This window comes from Gymnoscopelus microlampas (assembly GCF_963454915.1).
Source record: "Gymnoscopelus microlampas genome assembly, chromosome: 21".
Lineage (NCBI taxonomy): Eukaryota > Metazoa > Chordata > Actinopteri > Myctophiformes > Myctophidae > Gymnoscopelus > Gymnoscopelus microlampas.
Window position 1 is genome coordinate 31,850,204 of NC_139958.1, and position 25,823 is coordinate 31,876,026.

The following is a 25,823-nucleotide window of genomic DNA, read 5'->3' on the forward strand; positions in this document are numbered from 1 at the left end:
TCTACTCCACTACAACTCAGAGGCAAATCTTGCACTTTTACTCCACTACAATTATTTGAAAACTTTAGTTAGGCTACTAGTTACTTTGCAGATATAAATATATTTTCATACTTGTTTAGATTAGAGCTTCATGCATGTCCTTTTGTAGATAATTTTTATTAGGTAAATATTTATATAGAAAGGTCTAACCAGGGACTGGGGTTGCAAATTTGCCTCGGATATAAACCCCATTTACAATGCAATGGTTTCATGCCTCACTGTTTTCTTAGGGCACAATGCATGCAGTAACATTTTCATAGACCTGACTGCTTATTTTTCTCGCAAAATTTGGCAACCCTTTCACTGCAGTGTACAGAGTGTTTGCTACTGGATCGCGCTGTTTTAAAATGCTGTGCCAACAGATGTGATCTACAAGCATATGGCTCGTCAGGCAGCGATTGTTTTATGTTTGTAGATCAGATATTTAGCGCAGGAATGAGCACATTTGTGGAACATATAGCGATGTGTTCACTTGTTACGCTGACAAGGAGATGAGAGGGACAGGAGAGGAGACGCTTTCTCATCAGCGTGAACAGCTGATAGAATGAGAGCTTTACGCTCAGACAATAATGTGAATATTATATAACATAATATTGGTTTGTCAAGAGATATCCATGTGTTTTGCACAATGGAGATCACGTAATCTAACCCTAACCCTAACCCTGGAGTCACGTAATTAGACAGTGGCTTCAGTGGTTCATATAGGCTCCATGTTTCACTGAAGAGTTTAATGTGTGACGCTACAGATCGCGCTGTTTTATACGCTTTTTTTTAAATAAAGATTTTACATACAGAATCTGCAGTTACCATTACAAGTTAGCCTAATTTTATAATGTTTGTGTCTGCCTACAACAACAACATTATGTGGGCTCACTGACTGCGCAGAGTGCAATTGAGATGTTAATGGCTATTTAGAAGACAATGGAACCCCCCACTGTGTGGGTGAGAAGGTGTCAGCTAGTCTGGAGCACAGAGGTGAGACAGTAACGAATAGGAGAGCTTGATTTCTTGTTCAAAATGACCGTTTTGCAGGCTGTGTGTTGGATAATGTAACCTCAGTCATGCCAGTGTTAAATGAATGCCTCACAATCTCAAGGTCGCCAGTTCAAGCCTCACTTGATGCAGACTTAATTTAAGTTGAATTGCAAACAATATGACTGTATCAATGAATACATGTGCAAATGGTAAAGATAACCTGAAATGCTTATTTAAGAGTACTTTTTTTCAACGTATGACATACTTTATCTCACAACTTTTCATGGTTTGTGAGCTTGTAGATCGGCTACTTTCACTAGTTTTGGTTCTGAGGAGATGTACAATTTCTTCATTGGTAAATGGTTTGTGAACGAGTGATCTTAGTGTTAGTGAAACAGGGGCTTGGTTCATGAAAGAAGGCAAGAGTTTATGATCTTCAACAGACAATATCAGCCTGGACAAAGCTATAGCACTATAGGTAGTGTTGCAGCCTATTAGTCTGAAGGTTGAGAGTTTGAATCCTGTTAATGGCAGTAGGTTGAGATGTCCAATCAAACCATTATGTTTCCATCTCTCTCTCATCAATCTATTGTTTCCATGTCACTCTCTCTCTCTTCAATCTATTCCGTTTCCATGTCTCTCTCTCTCTCTATTCACTGGCCCCGTATTATCGCTGCTTGCAGCTATATTTTTCATTACAATCCATTGTTTGAGAAATACACACTATTACAATTTTATTATATCTCTTTTTTAGCAGCTAGAAAAGAGACACACACACACACACACACACACACACACACACACACACACACACACACACACACACACACACACACACACATACAAGCACACACACACACACACACACACACATACAAGCACACACACACACACACACACACACACACACACACACACACACACACACACACACACACACACACACACACACACACACACACACACACTAGCAGCTAGAAAAGAGATAATAATAAGTAATAAGTGTTCGTTGTGTGCCCGGGAGATACACTGAAATGTACATATCAAGATTGTGTTATTGAAGTGAGACTTCTGCCTCGCAGTAATCCATAAAGCTCTGCTGTCATACAGTATGTACTGTATGGGTATCACATTTCATCATACACATGTCAGACTTTAATAAGCCTTTCCTTTGACTCTTTGATCCAACTCTCTTGTCTTTGGGGAGTCCAGGTCATATGGTTTGATATGTTCTATTCTATTTGTAATTTTAATATTTTATTTTGTTATTTCGGGGTATTTTGCTAGTCATGTGTAATTTAAACTGCACTGTAAAATTGTGTACAAATTTAACCAAATGGTCCATGTCACTGCATGTCGTCACTGTCGGGCAGAAACCTTGTATCTCCATATTTCAACGTTTTCGTTTTTTCGTAAATTAATGCCCTACTTTGTCATACTATAGTGTCACACAAAAGTAGCAAAAACGGCCGATCTACAAGCTCACAACGCTTTGCGATGCAACACGTTGTGAGCTTTTAAAGATCTGCTATTTTTGAAAGATTGTGAAAGTGGTCATATTGAACCAACCAAAAGTATTAATTAGAGCTTGTGACTAAATAATAATTACAATGGATCCATTGGAACACAGGTTCTTTTCTTTTTTTTTCCTGAACAGTAACAGTTGTGAACATACAAGGTTTCCACCCGACAGAGACGATGTGTTGCATGCCAGTGTGTTTGCTTTGTGTTGCATTAGTGCTGACACTCTGCATTACCATGACTTCAGGTCACATGACCTCTGCCTGACCTGCTTTTAAACACGCTATAGAGCCAATGTGCAGAATCAGCCTGTCACATTCACACACTCCCCTCACACGCACGCACACACACACACACGCACGCACGCGCACGCACGCACACACACACACACACACACACACACACACACACACACACACACACACACACACACACACACACACACACACACACACACACACACACACACACACACACACACACACACACACACACACACACACACACACTGTCACACACTGTCACAGACCCACACATGGCACATAAGCACCTGTGCAAATGTATACACACACACACACACACAAACACACACACACACACACACACACACACACACGCATGCATGCATGTATGTACGTATGCATGCACACACACACACACACACACACACACACACACACACACACACACTGCCTAAACCAGTTTCACTGCCCTTTATTGATCAAGTTTAAAGCTGCAATCCGTACGTTTTGTATCCTACCCGAGATTCCTTCATTTCTCAAAGGAAGAGTAGGGAGGCCACCTCCAACCACTGCCTACATTGTATTAACATAGTCTACCATACAGACTGGTTAAAATAACACTTTATTCAAGGTCAGTACTTTGTTCTTTGTTCTCATCGAGTCAGCATTCTTGGTTACATGCAAGAACTGAACTTCATAGATATATATTTCTGCCAGCGGGGGTTTTAAGCTATGTAGAGATGTGGTCCGTGTCATTTCATTGAACTGTAATTACTGTGGGAAAAGGCCTCTGTTCCATTAGCAGTGTTTACAGGACGTATAGTCGTTCATTCATGTTTTTACATCACACATGCAACTAAATTAGATTCCACACATGCAGGGTTTGATTTACTGGGGGATAGGTTTTATCCCTGCTTCTGGTCAGACAGAATTAAGTACATGTATTTCCTTTTGGGAACTGTAGGGATGTGTTTATGTTGTTTTATATTACCCACAATTTGGTAATTATTACACATTTGCCCATATTATTTTGGGAAAATCTGTCAAAATATATATTTTTTTAAATAGAAAGAATTGTTAAATCAGATCTACTCATGATGCAACGCTTTGTGAGCTTGTAGATCGGCTATTTTTGCCATTTGCTATACATATATAGGCTCAAGTGGTTAATACAATGCCCCCTCCTGTTTTTGGGTTTCTTTTTTTCTTGTACAAATTGAACCTTGCGTGTGAGTGTGAGAGTTTAGATGGATAGATTGATGATATAGAAATCCATCAATCCATCATGAAATGTTCATGTTTTTAATGATCTATCTGTCTAGCCATCCATCCACCCATCTATCCACTCATCCATCCATCCATCCATCCATCTATCTGTGCTTCCTTTAATGCTTTTAACCATCCATCTATCCATCAATCTATACATACTGCTATCGTTATTTTAGTTATATGTCCCCAAGTTGACCGCAGACATGATTTAAATCACTCATATAATTCTCATTTTATTATGTATTCATATACAAAGTTGCACATAGTGTTGATTTAACTCTGAGAGTTTGGACCCTTATGGTTCCCTTATGGTACACTGTGTAAATGGAGATTTACCAGATACAAAATTGGGACCTTGCAAGTCAAGACTCCGTCTCTCTACCCTGAGCCATACTAACACGCACGCACGCACGCACGCACGCACGCACGCACGCACGCACGCACGCACGCACGCACGCACGCACGCACGCACGCACGCACGCACGCACGCACGCACGCACGCACGCACGCACGCACGCACACACACACACACACACACACACACACACACACACACACACACACACACACACACACACACACACACACAATACCAACATGCACACAAACACAAAGACCCCCCTCCCCTCCACAATACAACAGGAAGTTAGGGGACTGAGCAAGCATTAAACCCCCCTGACTCATCGGATCCAGAAAACCAAACACTGGATGACCCCTCAGGCACATGCATAGATTGCACACACACACACACAATCATCCCATCTCCCCCTTGCCCCCTCCCCCCCCAGAGTACCCAGCTGCTCACCCTGTAACCCTGGTCACCAAACTGTGATGGAAAAGATTTGGGCAGGACGTCTGTGTGGAGTGAGTGTGTGTGTGTGTGTGTGTGTGTGTGTGTGTGTGTGTGTGTGTGCGTGTGCGCGGGTGTGTGTGTGTGTGTGTGTGTGCGTGTGCGCGGGTGTGTGTGTGTGTATGTATATGTTTGTGTAAAGGATCAAGTTTAAAATCAATGTCCATATTTAATCTGGGTTATCTCTGATGCTGCTTGTCTAAATATTGACAAGAAGAAGCTGTCTGGTCTCCGCATAGAAACACAAATGCACACAGACACACACACACACACACACACACACACACACACACACACACACACACACACACACACACACACGTGGTGTGCAGTTCTTGTATCGTTGTGGTGGTGTGCAGGTCTTGTATCTCTGTGGTGTGGTGCAGGTCTTGTATTGTTGTGGTCTGTGCAGGTCTTGTAGTTGGCTGCTTATTACAGTGCGCTTCTGAATGATTCTATGATATGCATATGCACATGATGCACAATATTTTTGACCGCGTCCCCGATCTTACGCAACGTCACAGACATGATTGATCTTGTAGTGCTGCCAGTCTCCCGACAAAGAAACGGCACAGATTTATTCCACTATAATCGCATAGTCTGACATGGTATGTCGTGAAAGACAATAAAAAGTTGTGTAGTGCATACCGGCCTTTAGGGATATAATTGGCTGGTGAAGTTTTTGGCCCCAGCCAAATTTGGGTAATTGACAAGTCCTTTGAGAGGACATTATATCCATTTTTTGAAAATTGCAGCCCTTTTGTCTCTTTGTAATGAAGTGGGTACGCCATCAAATCCACAGTGTTAAATTAACTCGGGTGAGAGTGTACACTCTCAAGATTTAACTGTGTGAGGTTGCATTGCAGTAAAAGTCTGCTCACTGGTCAAAACGGCGATCTCCTGCAATAGTTGCAGGGGACTGTTGATTATCAACAAAAACAACAACCACTGATTGTAAAAAGGACAAAGTCCCTGAGGTGCTGAAAAGCCAATAACAGAGGTCAGTCCACACATGAACTATTAACACTATGGTTTGGGACTGGTGATGATTGTATGGCTCTTTTGAAGCCTCTTTCAGTGTGAGAAGTGTTAATGCAAGACGTGAGTTGTGTTAATGTGAGGAGTATTGTTGTGAGGAGTTTTAATGTGATGTGATGTGTGTGAGCTGTGTATTTATAAATAATTAGTCACAGGTGCGAGTGTAAAGTAAGTGTTTTTCTGTGTTCCTTCCTCCTAGGCGCTGTGGCTACAGCAAGGCGAAGCAAGATCCTGAAGAGGAGAAGATGCACTTTCACAATGGCCACAGTAAGTAAAGTGTACTCTTAGTTTGTGTGTGTGGGTGGGTGCGTGTCTGTGTGTCATTGTGTTCTGTTCTAGTTCCAACCAATGTGTATTTTTGTACACGCTTGTGTGTCTGAGGTCATCCGGAGTTTAAACATAGATGTACAGTACTGGGTTCAAATACCGGTCAGGTCTCTGTTAGTTCATTCATCCTTGTAGGTACGCGCACGTGTGTGTGCGCGTGTACTGTATGGGATTTTGCCAAGTAAAAATTCTTAATTCCAGGAGCAATTTTTTTGGAATGACACAGCTCTAAGTCCGCTGCTTGTATTTGTATGTATGGGTATGTGTATGAGAGATAGCAAAAGAGATTCAGGTTGTGTTTGCATGTGCATATCAGCTGAGGGCACACCGAGCTACAGTGATATGATTAATGGGCAGCGACAGCTTAAAATATTTGACCACGTGTTGGGATTTTTCGGCTGGGCCAAGCCGGGCCAGCCCAAGAGACCTACATGACTTTGACTGACTGTCACTGAGTGATGAAGTTTCAGCACTGGTTGGCTGGTTGGCTTAACAACAGGCTACACAAACGCAGCGCAATCATCCCTCCAGGCTATGGGATGCAGTCTATCCTTAGTCAGCCTAACAACTAAATAGCCAATCGCAGATTAATCATCCCGGAAGGCTGTGGGATTGAGAGAGCAGAACACAAGTAGTCCTGGGGCCAAGACATATTTTGGTACCACCTAAGGTGACCGTAAAGTTTTTGTATTTTTGTCTTCCTACATGTCTCTAGTTTATATTTTGGTATGATAACCCTTCCAATCTTGTAGCTTAATGGCAGTTATCACTACCTACCGGCTAATGTATCCGGTAGGAGACACAAAGTAGAATCTTTGTGTCTCCTACCCCGGGCAACAAATTATTGCGACAAAAAACAAAATATATCCATGTATTCAAGGCTTCATGGGGTGTGCAATTGATAACTTCTCAGATTTTTGGTGTTTGCAAAAAGACTGCTTTCCATAAGCTTGTAAAAGTTGACCCTCCTTCGGTCTGGGGTGGTCATAGCTGAATGGGTAGAGAGTCCCCCTGAAAAACTTAAAGGAGGAGTTCACCCAAAAAAATATTTATTTTCTATCAATTGCACACCCCATGAAGCCTTGAATACATGGATATATTTGTTTTTTGTCGGAATAATTTGATGCCCGGGGTAGGAGACACAAAGATTCTACTTTGTGTCTCCTACCGGATACATTAGCCGGTAGGTAGTGATAACTGCCATTAAGCTACAAGATTGGAAGGGTTATCATACCAAAATATAAACTAGAGACATGTAGGAAGACAAAAATACAAAAACTTTACGGTCACCTTAGGTGGTACCAATTTGTGTTGAATATCAGTGTTGGCCCCTGGACTAAAGTAAAATGTAAAATGTTGACCTGGAACTCATTCGGGTGGAATCCTGTGATTTTGGTACTGGTGCAGGTCAACATAATTTTGTCATTAAGAATTAGAAATAGCTGTGTGATCCAGGAATTCACACTCGCACAATTTCTCACATTGCCCATACTGTACATGGTCCAACCATATACTGTTTTGAAACAGACTTCTTTTTATTCTGCCAAGCTGCTACCCTTGGAGTTGGTCTCAGCTGGTCCTGACTGTTCTCATCTCATCAGAATGCGGGAGACTTTCAAAGTGGTTGTACAACAAAATGCATTGTAAAATATTAGACTGGTGCCCGTTGGCCTCCGGCCTACTCGGGAACGATGCACGTTGGAAATGCATGCCCCAACCCACGGTTATGCAATACCCATTGTACCTGTGTCTTTGGTTTTCAAAGCAATGGGCGTGGGTTCGTTGGTGCTGGTTTTCTCCGGCGTCCAAGCCCATTCAGTGAATTCAGAAGTCCCCAGACATGCTGTATCAGCTGCGGAGATCTCTGATCGTCTGGCTACGTGAGACTACCTCACCCGCAATGAATGACCAGAGGGGGATATCAAATGCATGGACTTTCCACCCCATCCCACCCAGAAAATGTCATCCTGATAATGTCACCCTGATTTCAAAGTGCACTGTACAGTACAGTATGTATATTTGATATGTGCTGATGGTCTGTATGCATTTGTATTTACAGTCAAGTTCCCAGGGGTTCGTACCTACATTGACCCCCACACCTATGAGGACCCCAACCAGGCAGTTCATGAATTTGCCCAGGAGATTGACGTTTCCTTTATCTCCATAGAGAGGGTCATAGGAGCTGGTGAGTATACAAAGACGTGTGTGTGTGTGTGTGTGTGTGTGTGTGTGTGTGTGTGTGTGTGTGTGTGCGTGTGCGTGCGTGTGTGTGCGCGTGTGTGTGTGTGCGCCTGTGTATATTGTGAGAAATGTGAGTTATGCCTTGAAGTAGTTCAAGCTTATCATTCCATTTTCCTCCCGAAGACGTAATTATGCATTACTCTGAACTTTCTGCAGTTATCTTTCTGAAAGTGCTAGTTGTTCGTTCACAATATTTAAAAAATACCCCCCCCCCCCTTAAAATTGAGTGCACCAATTAAGCATGACCATTCCCTGATGGTTTTGTAAGAACAAATTGGTAACTGGCATTTTAATGGTTTGGTCAACCTTTTTCAAATGAAATAAAGGGGTAAAGATCCTGTCCACTACTGCAGAGCCCATGGGGTTTGACTTCTCCATGGTGAAATGGGGGCCTGTCACAAAATCTTTTCAGGCCAAAATACATATTAATTTATGAAAATGTCCTCCCATATGACCAGATGTAGTGGTGACAGGGACTACAGACACGGGGGGGGGGGGTTGGGAATTGGCATATAATGACTAAATTGGGAGAAAAAGGATGCATTGACCTCCCTTTTAACTTCCTGGAACTTTCACAGTTTTCAACATAGGGAATAAATACCTCAATATACATTAATGCAGTGGTTCCCAACCTCTGATGGATCAGGGTCCACTTGAATATATGAAAGCGTTCGCTTTCATATGACCACTTAACATGGCAGCCATTCGGCTGCCATGTTAAGGGGTCAGATGAGTGGGCCGCGTGCATTTTCAGAGCATGTTTATCTTGATAATCAAACAATCGATTGCGTTCCGGCTTGGATCAATCGAACTAACGTAGGATTCTTTAAGTTCCTATTCATTGGTATCACAATCAAAACTCATTTATCAAGGTTTTAAAGAAGAAATACCAGGACATTTCTTTACGTTTTCAGTATTAATGCTGTATTATCAATCCAATCTTAGTGTTTTGCCAGTTCTTTGATGTATTGCTTTGAATAAGTGTCCCACTTGCAATATCCTGACGGCCCTCAGGCTTGGAATTACTGCGTTAATGTGTTTGTTCTCTTACCTCATGGACCAGTCTGTCCCTTCTTTATTTTTTAAATATATTTTTGGGGCTTTTCTGCCTTTATTGGTACTGTGGAGACAGAAATGGGGGAGAGTCGGGGAGTGACACGCTCACTGTCAAGCTGTATCAGAGCCTATAGTATACAGTATATGGTGCGTGCCTCAATCACACCCTCACGCCTGTCCCTTGTTTCTCAGGTGAGTTCGGAGAGGTATGCAGCGGACCGCTGAGGCTGCCGGGGAAGCGGGAGATCCAAGTGGCCATCAAAACGCTGAAGGCAGGCTACACCGAGCAGCAGAGGCGGGACTTCCTCTGGGAGGCATCAATCATGGGTCAATTCGACCATCCAAACATTATCCATCTGGAGGGGGTGGTCACCAAAAGTGAGTCGTCAGCATGTCGTTTTCTTATGCAAGTACTAGTGATTTTAAGTCATTCTGTGTAACATTTAGCTTTGTTGTCTATGTGGACGTACCACTCAAAAAAGAATGCTGGCAGGTCCTAGCACCCAAAGATATTTTGGAACACAACAACAAGTTATCAGATTATTAGTATTTATTAATATTAGAATTTATGTGGAGTGTTTTTTGTGAAAAATATACCAGTAACCTACTTTTGTTTAATTGAAAAAGAGTAACACAGTATGACTTTTATCTGTGTTGTTTTTTTTTGTTTTTCTGATAAAAATCGGTGTAAGATTTGCTGAACTAAAGCATTGTGGAAGGTTTGCACAAAGTGTAGACTGTAAACAGCTTTTAACACCTGAAGATCTGACCTTTTACCTTGACACTCACTCATCTATGGGCCTAAAGCCTATTTTTACTAGCATGGGAATGCATCCTTCCTTCTAATTCATCATTTCCATATTAAAGCAAGTAGCACTTCATGTACCAAATTTCAGTTTGACAGCCAAAAGACAAACTCATGTTAATTTAAGTATTTTCTAATGTCTTGTTTCTCAGGCAAGCCTGTGATGATCATTACTGAGTACATGGAGAATGGATCTCTGGACACCTTCCTCAAGGTAAGAGGAGAGGATAACAAGATAAGAGAACAAGGATTATGGGGGCATAGAAAAGGAGGAAGGAAAGGTTTTATCATTTATAAAGAGGAGGATGATTACAGAGAGGAGGAATGTTTTTGGAGTGGTGGAAGATGAGGATTATGGGAAGTAGAGAGCATGGAGAAAGAGAAGATGCAGAGGAATAATGATTTGGGGAAATTGTGATTGTGAAATAGGATGATAAGCATTCAATTATTTTGATGGTGAGAGGCAAGATACAAGATGCAAGGTACTTAGAGCTCGAAATGCCATTCAGGGAATGCTGTGGCGAGTTTGAAATTTGATCAACAACATAAATGGAAAAAAAAGAGGGGAGGACACTTCTTAACCTACTTTGTCGAACAGCAAATAACAAAAATAGCCTATCTAGATCGATTGTAGATCATCTATTTTCACTATTTAAAATAAGCTATGACATATATATGTTATAATATACAGTACATTTTGTTCCAGATATAAGGATGCCAGGGTTAATATACATCCATGGTTGACACGTTTAATTCCTTGACATGGAAATGTTTGAGAATCACTGATTTATGATGTGTTTCCTTGGTGAAGTGCATGATCACCTGGATCAGTGTTTCCCAACCATTGGGCCAATCATAAAATCCCAAACCCAATGAGGGGTTGTGAGGTGTTATGGCAACAATGCAGCCAAATATTAATAGTAGTAAAATTATATTTTGCAGTATGTTTTTTGTCTGGACATTTGTTGTGATTACATGAGTCCCAATGTGAGACCAATAGAGATCCATCTAGTATATCAGTGATGGCTATGTTCAAACAGTGTAGACAATAATATGGTAGTGGTCTGCACTAGTTTCATGTTTGGATTATTTAGTTTAACCACTTGAACCCCAGCGTCCATATTCTGGGGGGGGGACATTAGCCAAAAATAGCAGATCTACAAGATCAAAACACGTTGCAACACTGTGTTGTGAGCTTGTAGATCGGCTATTTTTGGCAGAGATTTGTTGTTGAGGAAAACAAGCGATCCAAGTACTGAGCCAACTCAGGTCCAGTCTGCTAAGTCTAGAGGGTTGAAGTGGTTACAGTATATTGACAGGTTCAGGATAGAGGACTGTATATTCACGCAGTGAACACATTTTGCAAGGAACGCAGCCTTGATTATTATCGGCGCCTTTGGCATGGTGGAGATTATTTTTTTGACACTTGCCGAATATAGAATTATACTTCATAGATTTATTTTAGACTTCTTTTTGCGGGCTGGAGTTTATTTTTTATTTATTATTATTATTACCAATAGAGATCCATCTAGTGTCTCAGTGCTTGTATGTTTAAACAGGGTAGACAATAATATGGTAGTGGTGTTCACCAGTTTTGTGTTTGGATAATTTAGTTAAAGGTGCATTGGCAGCTGGTTCAAGAGAGTTAGAACTCTATTCACGCAGCCAACAAATGCTTTTATTATCGGCACCTTCGGCCGGGTGTCAGTAGTCATGGCTGCCAGCTCCCACCTGAGATCGCGTGGGAGTCCCGACTGCTCCAGACCGTACTGAAGTACTCCCAGCTTGCATAATGTCTTCAGACTAGTTCGTAAGTCTAAGATGTGGACATGTGGACATCCTCCAAAGAGGATGACACGATCTCCCACCATGCAACAGCACACATAATTCATCTGACATGGGCGTCTCCCCGTGGGCTCAACCTTCTTCCAGGAGAAGGTCTCTGGGTTGAATTTCCACAGATCATTGAATTTCCGGTCCAGAGGAAAGTTGTCACCACCAAATATGTACAGCTCTCCGTTGTAGGCAAAGGCTGAATGACGCTTACGGCGTTCTGGAAGAAGCTGTTCTGAAGGCGTGCTCAGCCAGCAGTTGGTCTCTGTGTCAAACACTCTTACGTTGTTGTAGTCGATCAGGTCCCGGTCCCCTTCGCCCCCAAACACAAACATCTTCGTCCCGATGATGGTGGCAGAGTGATTTGACGACGGAGTGCCTCCGGTGTTAATTAAAGACCAGACCATGGCGGTGGTGTCCAGCTTGTGGATGTCATTAGTGGGCCCTGTGATGAATCCCCCATAGATATACATGACCTTCCCCAAGACACAGGCCGAGTGCATGCATCTCCCCTTCGGAATAGTCCCGGAGATCTCAGGTTTGAACCATCTGTGTGTGACGACATCAAATGCATAAAGCACATTGCAGTTAACCCCCGAGATATCAAATGCCTCAGCTTGAAATACCTTGTCGATCTCAAAATTGACTATTCCCCCCCAGATGTAGACATGTTCTATGAGCACAGCTGTGTGGTACACGCGGTTGGGGGGAACATCAGGGAGACGTTCTTGTTCTCGTCCAGTTGTCACTTGGGGCAACTTCGTCCAGCGCAGGGACACTGTGTTGAATATGTGCACATCAATCCAGTCACTCTCGCTGCCGTAACCTCCAAAGGAGTACACCCTGTGCCCCACTGCCACTGCAGGGTGCATGGTTCTTTTTGGTGCTTTATTCAGATTCACCGTCCAGCTAAACATATCGGAAGCCATTCCACTCACAACGACCATGGATAAACACACAAGGGCGATATTGTGCTCTGTAAAAGTGGTATAAGTGGTTTTGCACACTACCGTTTATTGTTACAGGGGCACAAACGTCATACAAATCTTGGCCAATCCGCGAAGGCAATGTGGTGGTATGACCAATCAGGGAAGCCAATGCCTGTTAAATGATCTCCCTAATATGGGAAATGTATCGCCATAGCAACACCAACCCAGGCAAGCTCAGGAAATACCCTGTGCCACGATCAGATGGTCACTGTGTCAGAAAGGCATTATTATTCATGCTGAATAGTATCAGTATTATTTGTTATTGTATAGGAATAGGATTTATAGTGTATTGGCTACAGTTACCCATCAGGTTTCTGGGGGCACCACTAGCTAACACCTGTCACAAGCCTAATGGAGAACGTTGTGAAACCTTACTTTCCCTTGAGAACTTCCGTTCATAACCTTATTCCAGCGTGCATGATTGTCAAAATAGGTGGGTTATTGATTTTGTTTTTATACAGTAGTTGTTTAGTGTGGTTTATTGGCTATATAGAGCAGTGGTTCTCAATCTTGAGTCCAGCCAAAGTAGTGAACAAAAGTCAAGAAAATAGATTAAAAATAAAAACAATTAAATGAATAAAATTCAGATCAATGGTAAGAGACCCCCCTCTCCAACTATACACAGATAAGATAAAGTTTAAAGTTTAAAAACCCACAACCAATAAGTCTTATCTAGGCAAATGCCTTATTAAAAAACGTTTTTTTAGTCCCCTTTTAAAAGCGTCAACTGACTGTGGTGCTCTCCGATAGTCAGGGAGAGCATTCCACAGCCATGGAGCAGCTGAGCAGAAGGCCTGGTATACTGCATGCCCAGGGGTATGATCCCAGACAGCAGAGGAGGAGAAGAACACGCCTGATGTCATTTATTGTGACTTGGTTTCAAGGGTAGAGACGCAGTTTTGGAAAACCTGTGGTGTAGGGCAGAAAAACAAATGAATGGCTTTTACTGTTGTGTATTTGCTCAAACTCATGAGGAAATGGAGTTTAGTATCCGTACTAGGAAATATTCGTTGTAATGTGTACTAAGGCATATATAGATAAATAAAACCAACAGAAGCATAACAGAAGCATATCTACATAACCAAAGATGTATCACCAGTACAAAAACATCAGCAAAGCAAGTTAACATGACTTCTGTCCATCATGTCCAATTCACATCTGGCCTCGCAATTAATAGAGTTCGACAATCTTGAACCTCCTCGTACTGTACATCCTTGTACAAGGGATGTACCCAGCTTTGAGGAATGGCCCCCGACTTTCTTCATTGTCTGCTTATTATGAATGTCAGATAACTGTTAACAGCAGATTAATCATAGAGCTGTAAAACTGTGTTGTCAGATCTAACACCTGAAAGTATGTCAGGCCCTTTTTTGTAGATTGCAGGCCCTTTTTTTGGATTGCATCAGTCGTTAAATGTCAAATTGTCATCATTGATGATGCCTAAGTACTCCTGACACACTCTAATCCATGCCCTATGACAGTCTGTGATGGAACTGTCTAAAAGCTGTCTAAAACCCTCAAATCTATAATACACGTCTTTAGATTTGGACACATTTAATTTAAGAAAACATCCATTGCACAATGTTATAATCTCTTACATCTCATGCCAGTGTTCTAACTCTCCCTCTTGTAGTAAACTTACTATAATGGTGTCATTTGCACAATTCAGAATATCAATAAGAATGGAGAATTCTGCTGCCATTGGTGTATAATATCGTAGCTGTCGGGTAGAAACCTTGTTGTATATTTATAAAATCCACAGACAGAAAACCATTTTCAATTTTGGCATATAGAATAATAAGGCTTAATTTAAGAAAAACACTTAAAACCCTCTAGACTTCGTGAACTGGACCTGAGTTGGCTCTGTACTTGGACTTCTTTTTTACGTGTACACCAAATCTCTTCACCAAATATAGACGATCTACAAGCTCACAACCCATTGCAAGATCTGCTGTTTTTGCCTAAGGTTCCCCCCCAGAATATGGATGCTGGGGTTCAAGTTGTTAATATGATGATACAAAGTTTCTGCCCAACAGAGAGGATATAATACAAGAGGGGCGTAGGACACAGCGCTGTGGGAAAGCCATGTAATGGAGGAACACAGCTAGATAGACAATGTCATTGACTCAAACTGTCTGGTGCCTGTCTATCCATCAAAAAGCCCATGACCCACCCTACCTACACTGAAACCAAGGTTAAACTTCAATTAAATAATCATCTCGGCCAAAATATGGTCGGATAGTATTAATCCATTAAGACCGGGAACGCATCTGTGTCATTTTAAGATTTTTGGGGCTTTTCAAAAAATGTGCAAGCTCATACGGTGCCACGCTATGAGCTTGCAGATCTGCTATTTTTTTTAAATCGTTAACATTTTTATTTGGTGCAAATCTTTGAATATATATTTTTTTAAAGCATTTGTAACTCAAATCATTGCTTCTGGGGGTCCCTGGAACAAAATATTTTTAGATGGGGGTCCGTGGCCATATACATATCATTTTAGGGGTCCTTGACATGAAAAAGTTTGAGAAATAATAGCTGTGATAATGTAACGATTGGCCCAAATGGAAGGGCCCATTTGGGTCAATTCTTACACTCTCACAGTAATATTAACCCATTCAATCCGGGAATGCATACTGTGTCATTTTAGATTTTTAGCTGTAACCATTATTATGCAGATATACAAGCTCATAGCCTGAGCTTGTAGATCTGCTATTTTTTTTTAAAATCGTAACATTTGTGCAAATGTTTGAATATATATATTTTTACATTTGTAACTCAAATCTTTACTTCTGGGGGTCCCTGGAACTAAATATTTTGAGATGGGGGTCGTGCCAAATACATATAATTTTGGGGATCCTTGACATGAAAAACTTTGAGCACCACTGATATAGCAACATTTTTCAGAAACCTGTTAGGATTTAGAAGACATTTGTTGATGCGTTCCCGGATTGAATGGGTTAACAGATCATTTTACTGTGCAGCTAACTGTGGCAAGCCGTTAAGAGTTTATTTCTTTGGCGCTCGGGTGGCGCAGTGGTAAAGTAGAAGCGGTTTTCTTTTTTTGATAGATGTTAACAAAGTTCACGCTGGCATGGAAGCCTAACATGTACAAAACTGTTGCCTTGACAGTGGACTGTGCAGTGACAACATGACTTCCAGCTGAGACAGAATCTCTTCCCCTGTGTGTGTGTGTGTGTGTGTGTGTGTGTGTGTGTGTGTGTGTGTGTGTGTGTGTGTGTGTGTGTGTGTGTGTGTGTGTGTGTGTGTGTGTGTGTGTGTGTGTGTGTGTGTGTGTGTGTGTGTGTGTGTGTGTGTGTGTGTGTGTGTGTGCCTCTCTCTCTATTTCCTGACACAACAACCTCTTCCTCTCTCTCTCCCTCTCTCACTCTCTGTCTCTCTCTCTTCCTACAGAAAAATGATGCTCAGTTTACAGTGATCCAGCTGGTTGGCATGCTTCGTGGCATCGCATCTGGCATGAGGTACACACACTCACACAATGCACACACATACTGTACACACAGTAAAAAAAAGTGTTAAATACATAAACCTAAAATTGAGGCTGTCTGTATATACACTTTGTACTGTATGTCCCTCTGTCCGTCGTCTCTCAACCCAGACAGCTCGTCCACAGTCTTCAAATGCTACATTGTCTGTAACTGCAGCTTGCAAAAGTTGCGACAGCAAGCTGTAATCTGTTCGTCATTTACTGTTATTTTACTTTATTTGTTTATGTGGACGAGACGGTACATATTAATGAACACAGCAACAAAACCACTGCAGTGGAGTTGGAATGCACAATGCAGTGTAAATATGTCAGAGTTAGCAAGGCAAAGCAAATTCTCATCCGTAGTCCCAACATGTAACAATAACACAAGATATTATTGCAGAGCAAAAACACCCATATACATGTTTCTGCCATGTAAACGAAGACCTCAACAAAACAACAAAAAGTTCACAACAATATATATAACAATATAAAGTGCACACAACCAAACTCTACGTTTGTGTTAAAAAAAAGAGAGATTGGTAAAATTACAACAAGGCAACACTAAGAACATATATATGCCATAGTGTTCCATTCACAATATATTTAAAAATATCTTTATTTTAGAATTCATTTAGAATTTAGAATTTCCATTTCTGCAAAGCAGCAAACCTGATAGACTGTGACTAATCTGGTTTACAGGAGGCAAAACGGAAGTGGGGGGGAGACGGGACATATACACATATATACATTTATTTTTCTACTCATTTTTCAGCTCTTCCGATGTACACACTGTTAGGAAGCCAGCAGTCTGTCTCAAGAGTGTACTCTGTCCTCAATAACTCAATACTCTGTATCATCATCAAATAACAACACAAGGCCATGAGACTTCATATTGCTGCTGTCGAGCAGAAACTATAGGTTACTTACGTAACCCCGGTTTTATAAATTGCGAACGAGCTGTTCACATATGGGATCAGCGCCCCCTGGCGATGATATACAGAAGCTTCACATTAACTCCCGCGGGCCAATCCTCATTGGCCCGGTGGGCCGTCAGTCGCTCTCCGGAAAACCCTCCCCCGAGGGTATAAAGGACCCGGAAAGCGGAAGTTACGTCCTCTTTCACACCAGCTTCCTTCTGCCGAGCAAAAAGAAGGGTGTTTTTGTGAACAGCTCGTTCGCAATTTATAAAACCGGGGTTACGTAAGTAACCTATAGTTTTATTACATTGCTCACTCACTGTTCACATATGGGAGACATAAACCCCCTGAATGTAACCGCAAATCACGATACCCACAACCTGAACCAGGGCCCCGCCCCCCCAGGGGCGGGGCCCACGGCATCCAGGTGCCAACAGACCCCCCGGGCCTGAGGCAGAGACCAATACATTTAGTGGGGCCCTGACAGACCGTAGTCTGCCTTATAAACTAAAAACCAGGCACAGCCTGTCTAGTTAGTGGGGGGCCCTGACAGACCGAAGTCCGCCTTATTAATCTAAGGCCCAACCCTCGGCCATCAACACTAAAGTAAGGGGCATGAACAGATTGTAAGACCGTTCTAAGCACCTAACCACCTTCAGGTGGAAGCCACGCCCAGAACCGTGTGCGCCATAGAAGACGACGCCACGTTCAGGCTGTAGAAAACAGCGAAAGTCGAAGGAGACGACCAACTCGCTGCCGTGCAGATGTCCTGAATAGACACACCTTTGAGGAGGGCCCAGGACGTCGATACACTTCTAGTAGAGTGCGCCCTCAGACCCTCAGGCACTGGGGCCCCCCTACTAGCGTACGCCAGGCGGATGGCCTCCACAATCCAACGGGAAATTGTGGACTTAGTCACCGCCAGTCCCCCAGGCCCAGGGCCCAGGGAGACGAAGAGCTGGCTGGGGCGGGTCAGGGCCGCAGTCCTCTGGACATACAGCCGCAGGGCTCTTACTGGACAGAGACAGTGTAGCCTCCTATCCTCATCTGAGGCAAAAGGAGGCGGATGAAAAGCCACCAACTCAGTTGGCATAACCACCGCCAGGTGGTTTTTTGGAACGAAAATCGGGTTAGGTTTGAGGACAACCCTGCTGCCATCACCAGCGAACCTCATGCATTCCGGAGCCACCGAAAGAGCATGCATATCGCTCACCCGTTTCGCTGTTGTCAGCGCAACCAGGAGCACCGTCTTGAACGTGAGGAACTTTAGTTCCACCGTCTCCAATGGCTCAAAAGGAGGACGAGAGAGTGAGTCGAGCACCAGGACCAAGTCCCACGTGGGGAACAAGGATCGTGAGACAGGATGTTCACGCAACGCGCCCTTCATGAACTGGCACACCAGGGGCTGTTGTCCCACGGTTTTCATACCAAAACCAACATGGTTGGCCGAGATGGCCGCCAAGTACACTTTGATCGTCGAGAAGGCATTCCCGAGATCCAATCTATCCTGTAGGAAAGTCAAGACGTCAGCGACCGAGGCCTGGAACGGGACCACGACCGGGGACCTTCCCAGACACCACTCCTCGAACACACTCCACTTTGCCCCATAGACGGTTCTAGTGGAGAGTGCCCTAGCGGCCTGAATAGTGGCCACCACCCTAGGTGGCAGCCCTGTCGCAGTCAGATTGTCCCTCTCACCGGCCAGACCCAAAGGTCTAGGTCTGCAGGCCTGTGATGATGAATCTCGCCCCCGGCCTGCTGCAGCAGGTCCTCTCGCAGCGGGAGGGGCCAAGGCCGCTCGTATAGCAGGGGAGCTATCTCCGACCTCCAAGTGCCCCCTGCCGGAGCCACCAGCAACACCGTCAGGCCTCGGAGCCTGACCCGTTCCAGAGTGGGATGGATCAGCTCCAGTGGAGGGAACGCATAAAGCAGCCCCCCTGGCCATTCGTGCGCCAGGGCGTCCAGGCCCAGCGGGGCCTGACCGCTCATTGAGAAGAACAGTGAGCACTTCGCGTTCTCCCCTGATGCAAAAAGGTCTACCTGAGGCCGTCCAAATCTGATCCAGATTTGGTCCGCCACCGCGGGGTGCAGTGACCAGTCCGAGTAGCGAACCTTGCCCCTGGACAGAAGATCGGCACCCCTGTTCAGAAGTCCAGGTACATGAGAGGCGCTGATTGATTTCAGGTGCGTGTCGCACCACAGTATCAGCCTCCGTGCCAGACCGTCCAAAGTAGGAGACCTCAAGCCTCCCTGCTTGTTGATGTAGGCCATGGTCGTGGTATTGTCCGTCCTGGTCAGAACGTGACAACCCCCGATGTGGGGCCTGAAGTGTTTCACTGCCAGAAAAACCGCCATCAACTCCAAGAAGTTGATGTGGGCGGTCCTCGTATTGCGGTCCCACAAACCCCTGGCCGTCCGGCCTTCGCAAGTTGCGCCCCAGCCGGTCAAGCTGGCATCGGTGGTGATCATCTTTCTCGAGATGACCCTCCCCACCGGGACGCCCTCCGATAGAAAGGAAGGTACTTTCCATTGTTGGAGGGATCGCATGCATTCCGCGGACACCGTCGTGCGGCGAGAGCCCTGAGTGGCTGGGATCCGGAGTGAGCCCATCCACCTCTGAAAAGGTCTCATGTGTAGCCTGCCGAGGCGCACTAGAGAGATGGCCGAGGCCATAAGCCCTGCCGCCCTCATGCAGACCCTGTACTGGACCTTGTGTCCCAGTTGAAACATGGCCAGACACCTCAGGAAGGAGGCTATCCTCTCCTGAGACAGGCGAGCCCTGAGAGAAACCGCGTCTAGATCGATACCTATGAAGGTAGCCTGATGGGACGGAGTGAGCACGCACTTTGCTAGGTTCAGCGTGAACCCCAGGGAGGTCAGGTGCGACACCACCAGGTTGGTATGGTGGCACGCTTCCTGGCGCGAGGACGCGCTCAGCAACCAATCGTCTATGTAGGTCGCGACGCGGACACCCCTCCGCCTCAGGGGAGCTATCGCTGCCTGAGTGCATTTCACAAACACCCTGGGACTTAGAGACATTCCGAAAGGAAGGACCAGGTACTCGTACACATGACCCTCGAACTCGAAACGCAGGAATTTTCTGTGCGGAGGGTAGATAGGGATATGAAAATAGGCGTCCTTGAGATCTATTGAGCTCCACCAGTCGCCCTGGCGGACCGTGCGTAGTAACGCTGCTGCCGTCAACATTTTGAAATGAAAGGTTTTCAAATACCTGTTGAGAGCTCTCAGATCCATGATGGGACGTAGCCCCCCTCCTTTCTTCTTGACGAGGAAGTATCTTGAGTAGAAACCTAGACGGCTTTCTCCCGGTAGTACTTCCCGCACGGCGTTCTTTAGCAGGAGTGAAGCAATCTCCTCTCGTAACGTTACCGCCGCTTGGCCACTCGCGTGTGACAACAATACTTTGTTGGACATGGGTGGTTTCCTGGAAAATTGCAGCCTGTAGCCCCGTGCTATTGTACGGAGCACCCAAGGGTTGGCGTCGCATTCTTTCCATCGCTCGATGCGGAGCGACAACGGATTCGGAGGGGTTATTATTTGTGTCGGGTGTACGAGCGCCGCCATCTTTGTCGTGCTCGTTGGCTCGGCAACCCTCCTTGTTGTTACTCCTGAGTACGCATGCGCGGCCAGTGTGAGAGCCTTCGTCTTGGCTGTGCTTGTTAGCCTGGTTAGCATGCTTGCTGCTACATGAGGGCTCATGCGCGCCGCCATCTTGGAAGGCGTCACGTGTTCGCTCACAGCCAATGTGTGCGCCAACACGTGTTTCCTCAAAATGGCCGACTCTTGTGACAAAACAACAACATTGGGGCCTAGTCTTAACTTGGGGCGTTTCATGGACCAAGAAAAATTTTGGCGTGACCCGTGTAGGAGATGACGGTTTTGGCCCGCCATCTTGCCTTTGTTGTGTCCCCCGCTCACCAGGGACCCCTCGTGAGGGGTCCCTGATGAGCGGTGGCTCATTAGTACTTTGGTTGTGCTTTGTTGTATTTTTTGGTTGTTTAATACAGAATCTGTTTTCATAACAACATTTTGAACAAATACAGCAGCAGGTGACACAGGAACATGCACATTCACAAAATCGTGTTTCATAAAATGTACATATGGGTGTGTGTGCTTCTTTGCGGGGCTTCGGGAGCGATCGAACGCCGTCTCCACTCGCTCCGTCGAACATCTCCTCCTCTTCCTCGGTGAGCGTGGATGGAGGCCCGTGGCCACAAAATCCAGTCGAAAATCCCCCGTCTGGGGGGAGAGGGAACCGGGGGAGAAATTGTCCCTGCTCACTTGGCAGGGTTGGACAGTGTCATTTACCCTGCTCGGCGCGGCGACCCCTGTGATTGCCTCTCTGAGGCCGGTTGTTAGCGGGGCGCGCGCGGCCGCGGTCATCGTCCCGACGTTCGCGCTGTTCGCCTCTGCCAGCGGCTGGTGGGGCAGAATGGGACTGGTTCTGGCGCGAAATAGTCTGACGGACCTGTGGCATCCTACCTCTAGTTGGCTGCCGCGAGGGACGGGTCTGGGGCCGAGAGAGAGGTGGTCCAGAAGGAGCCTGTAAACAGGACATGGCCGCCTCGTCCTGGGCTTTGCGCGTCGCGGTGCTGGCTTGCAGATAATCCATTGCGCCATGGAAGAGGTTGCCAGCGGTTATCTGAAGGTTCTGGAGGTGCTTTTTGTCGTCCGGGCCTTTGAAGGAGACGTGATCTAGCCAACGTCCTCTCTCGTGAGCGACGCACATCCCCATGACTCTACCGTTCCATTCTGTAGTATTCTTATTGAGGAGCATAATCTCCCGCTGGAGGCGCCGCATCTCAGCCAGTTGTTGTGGCGTAGCGGCGTTTCCCGCCTCCGTCATAAGAACCATCAGGGACCCCTGTAACAGAGCAGCAGCATTGAGGGCCCTGGCGCTTGATGTTGTTGCCTTGTAGACCGCCCTCGTGGCAGCGGATCCAGCAATGTCCTTCTCGGTGGTGAGGCACGGTGTCTCCTTTGTTGTAGAGAAGGGCGCCTTCTGGCTGCGCGGCTGGCTGTGCAGCATGAAAGTGGCCAAACTACGGTCCATGGGCGGGAAGGCCGAGAGGCCGAGTTCGCCTGCGCCCGCGCAGTCGATCTCAAAACGCAGCTTTTTTGGATCGGAGTCCGGAGCCAGAGGAGAGCTCCAAGACCCCGTGAGGCCGGCGGCGAAGCCCTTTGCCAGGGGAAGTTTACATTTCTTTGGGACCTTCTCCTCCACGGAGCCAAGTCCCTGCCACTCGGAAGCGCTGGCGGGGGCCACCTCGGCCTCGTCCGCGGGCCATCTGAGGCCACATCTCACGGTGGCCAGTTTGTAGATCTCCAGCAAAGGAGCCTCGCTCATGTCGGGCGGGGGAGGTGCAGCTTCAACCTGGGCTGTAGCCGTCTCCACCATTACCGTAGGTACAGCATCGGCGAGTGGCGTTGCAGGTAGCGGTGGGCCGATAGCTGGGAGAGGAGGGCCGCGGTCCTCCGTCTCCAGGATGACGACCTCTCCGTCCCCCTCGACCTGGTCAACGACCTGGTAATCATCACCGTCGTCGTACTGTTCCACCTGGTAGGTGGCGAGGGTCTCGTCCTCACCGTCATCTCTGCCTGAGCACCCGCTCCTCGCCGGGGAAGAGTAGTGGGAGCTAGCTCGGTGAGGGCCGCCGCTGTGTTCCGCTGCGTTGTCTCCCCTCGTGGGAGAACGGGAGCGGGGACCGATTGATTTTAAACCAGGTCTGCGTCCGTCCCCTCCGTGGAGAGAGCGATCCGGTGGGTCCAAGGCCCGGGCGGAGCCGGCTGCTGCAGACGGGCGAGCCCGGCGAGAGAAAGCCTCCTCTCTGGCCGTGTAAGCGGCGGGCTGTCTGCGGGAGGAGAAGTAGCGGGAGGCCGCGTCGTACTCCTCAGGCTCCTCGTACGTGGTACGGGGAGGAAGGTAGAACCTCTCGGCCTTGAACAGGCGATTCTGAAGCTCCGATGGGTGGAGGCTGGCACAGTCAGAGCACCTCGGAGGCTGCTCGTAGGCCGCGGCGTCCGCGTGGGCGAAACCCAGGCAAATGATGCAATGGTCGTGGGTGTCCCACTCGTCCAGCAGCTGGGCACAGGTGCGGGTGCTGCATCGGCGACGGGGGGGTAAATCCACGGCGGGACCCCGGTCGTGGCGATCCGTCGCGGTGGGAAGAGCACGCCGAGACATGCTGATGAAGAATGAATGAAGCCAAGCCGGCCGGCTAGGCTAAGCTAAAAAGCCGGTAGGCCTGAAAGCTAGTTAAGCTAGGCTAAGCTAGCTGCAGCGTCCGCTGTGTAGATCGAGGAAAGAGTTTTCCACTCCGTGGAAGGGAAAGGGAGAGTAACGAGCTCCGGGGACTCTCGGTGGACTGAGAAACCGACTCGTCGCTGTCGAGATCGTCGAATTCCCCGCAGGCTCGTTCTGTTTTGTAGATGTGATTGTAGTAGCTCTGTGTTCATCGAGGCAGAAGAAGCGAAAGAGGACGTAACTTCCGCTTTCCGGGTCCTTTATACCCTCGGGGGAGGGTTTTCCGGAAAGCGACTGACGGCCCACCGGGCCAATGAGGATTGGCCCGCGGGAGTTAATGTGAAGCTTCTGTATATCATCGCCAGGGGGCGCTGATCCCATATGTGAACAGTGAGTGAGCAATGTAATAAAACCTCATATCTTCAAATGTCAACATGTTATGTTCTTTTGTAAATAAATGCCCTACTTCATTATACAAGAGTGTTGCATAAAAGTAGTGAAAATAGCAGTAGTTCACAATGGGTCGCGATGCAACGCGTTGTGAACTTGTAGATTGGCTCTTTTCACAATTTTAAAATGTTTTTTAAAATCATAATATAAAAGGAACGGTTTTGGACATACAAGGTTTCCACCCGACAGTGACGATATATTAGACCTGTAACTCAATACCTGACCTATGGTGCAATTTGGTGGTCAAAGGTCAAGGTCAAGAAGATCAATTATTGATTAACACAGTGCCATACATAACATATGCCATACATAACCTACCTACCACCAAGGTTCTCAAGAAACTACAGTATGTACAAAACTCTGCCCGCCCGCCTGCTCAGCAGAACCCGATCCAGGGACCACATCACACCAGTCCTCCGTGACCTTCCCTGTCTCCCAGTCAGTCAACACACGATAGATTTCAAGATACTGATCACCACCTACAAGGCAGTGGCGCCGGAGCCTGTTTAATTAAAGGACAATTTGTCCCCCCACTTTTCAGTCCAGCCCAAAAAAAAAAAAAAAAAAAAAAATTTAAAATGATTTTTTATAAATAATAAAATCAGTCCAGTCCCCTGCACCTCGCGACCACCGCGCGCGCGAGGCGAACCGAATTAACCGAAATAACCGCATTATCCCCCCAAAAAATCAACAAATCCACCCGAAATAACCGCAAAATTTTCGTGCGCGCACGCGCCCGTGGTCCATGTGTCCCGGATGTGTCCCCCCACCTCATATTCCGTTCCGGCGCCCCTGCTACAAGGCCCTTAACAACCAGGCTCCCCGCTACGGGCGCTACCTTTCTGAACTCCTCCAACGCCCCTCCCGCTCCCTCAGGTCGGGTAATGCCAACCTCCTGGACATCCCCAAGACAAAGAAACGAACCTGGGGTGACAGGGCTTTCTCGGTGGCCCCGCCCCCGCACTGTGGACCTCACTCCCAGCTCACATCAAAGCGCCCCTCGCCACGTTCAAAACCACACTCAAAACCCACCTTTTCAGACTCGCATTCCCTACCTAATCATAATATATAATAGTTTTCTTACCCCCTAATAATGTTGTTTTGTTCTGTTTTTCTTTATAGGTACTTATACCTATACCTTAGTACCTATAAAAGCGCAAAATAAATTGTATGTATCATTATTATTATGCACTATTCAGCCTGACTGCATTTGAAAGCTTGTCTCAAGCCATTGCACTGGGCTATACATACCAACTAACGTTAAAATTACAATGACAGATATTTTACTCTATTGGATTATTGTATCTCAAGCAAGTTTCAAGTGTCTGCAAAATGAACTGAAATGAATGAAATCCAATGGCTTCCTTGAAAATAAATAAACAAACTATGGTTAGAAAATGTCAAGTAAACCATGAGGCAAAGGGCTAACGGGCCAAACATGTCAGACCCCTGTGTTGATGCGAGGTTGTTAACTACATTCAACCTGGTGTTCCTTATTTTGGGCATGTCATTATAC

General features: G+C 45.9%; 2 protein-coding genes across 2 annotated transcripts in view; one reads left to right on the forward strand and one right to left on the reverse strand.

Moving 5' to 3' along the window:
- epha5 (EPH receptor A5) overlaps window positions 1–25,823 on the forward strand; it is a 121,624-nt gene that overhangs the window by 75,002 nt on the left and 20,799 nt on the right. Inside the window, exons 11-15 of the mRNA XM_084047043.1 lie at window positions 6,134–6,201; window positions 8,321–8,446; window positions 9,751–9,936; window positions 10,516–10,577; window positions 16,600–16,667. Of these exons, the coding sequence (XP_083903169.1) occupies window positions 6,134–6,201; window positions 8,321–8,446; window positions 9,751–9,936; window positions 10,516–10,577; window positions 16,600–16,667 (510 nt within the window). The remainder of the gene's footprint in view (window positions 1–6,133; window positions 6,202–8,320; window positions 8,447–9,750; window positions 9,937–10,515; window positions 10,578–16,599; window positions 16,668–25,823) is intronic.
- Window positions 11,977–13,068, reverse strand: LOC311037263 (kelch domain-containing protein 3-like; the record flags this gene model as incomplete). The annotated part of the gene is made up of 1 exon (XM_084046385.1): window positions 11,977–13,068. One exon carries the CDS (start codon window positions 13,066–13,068, stop codon window positions 11,977–11,979), a length of 1,092 nt encoding a protein of 363 aa, XP_083902511.1.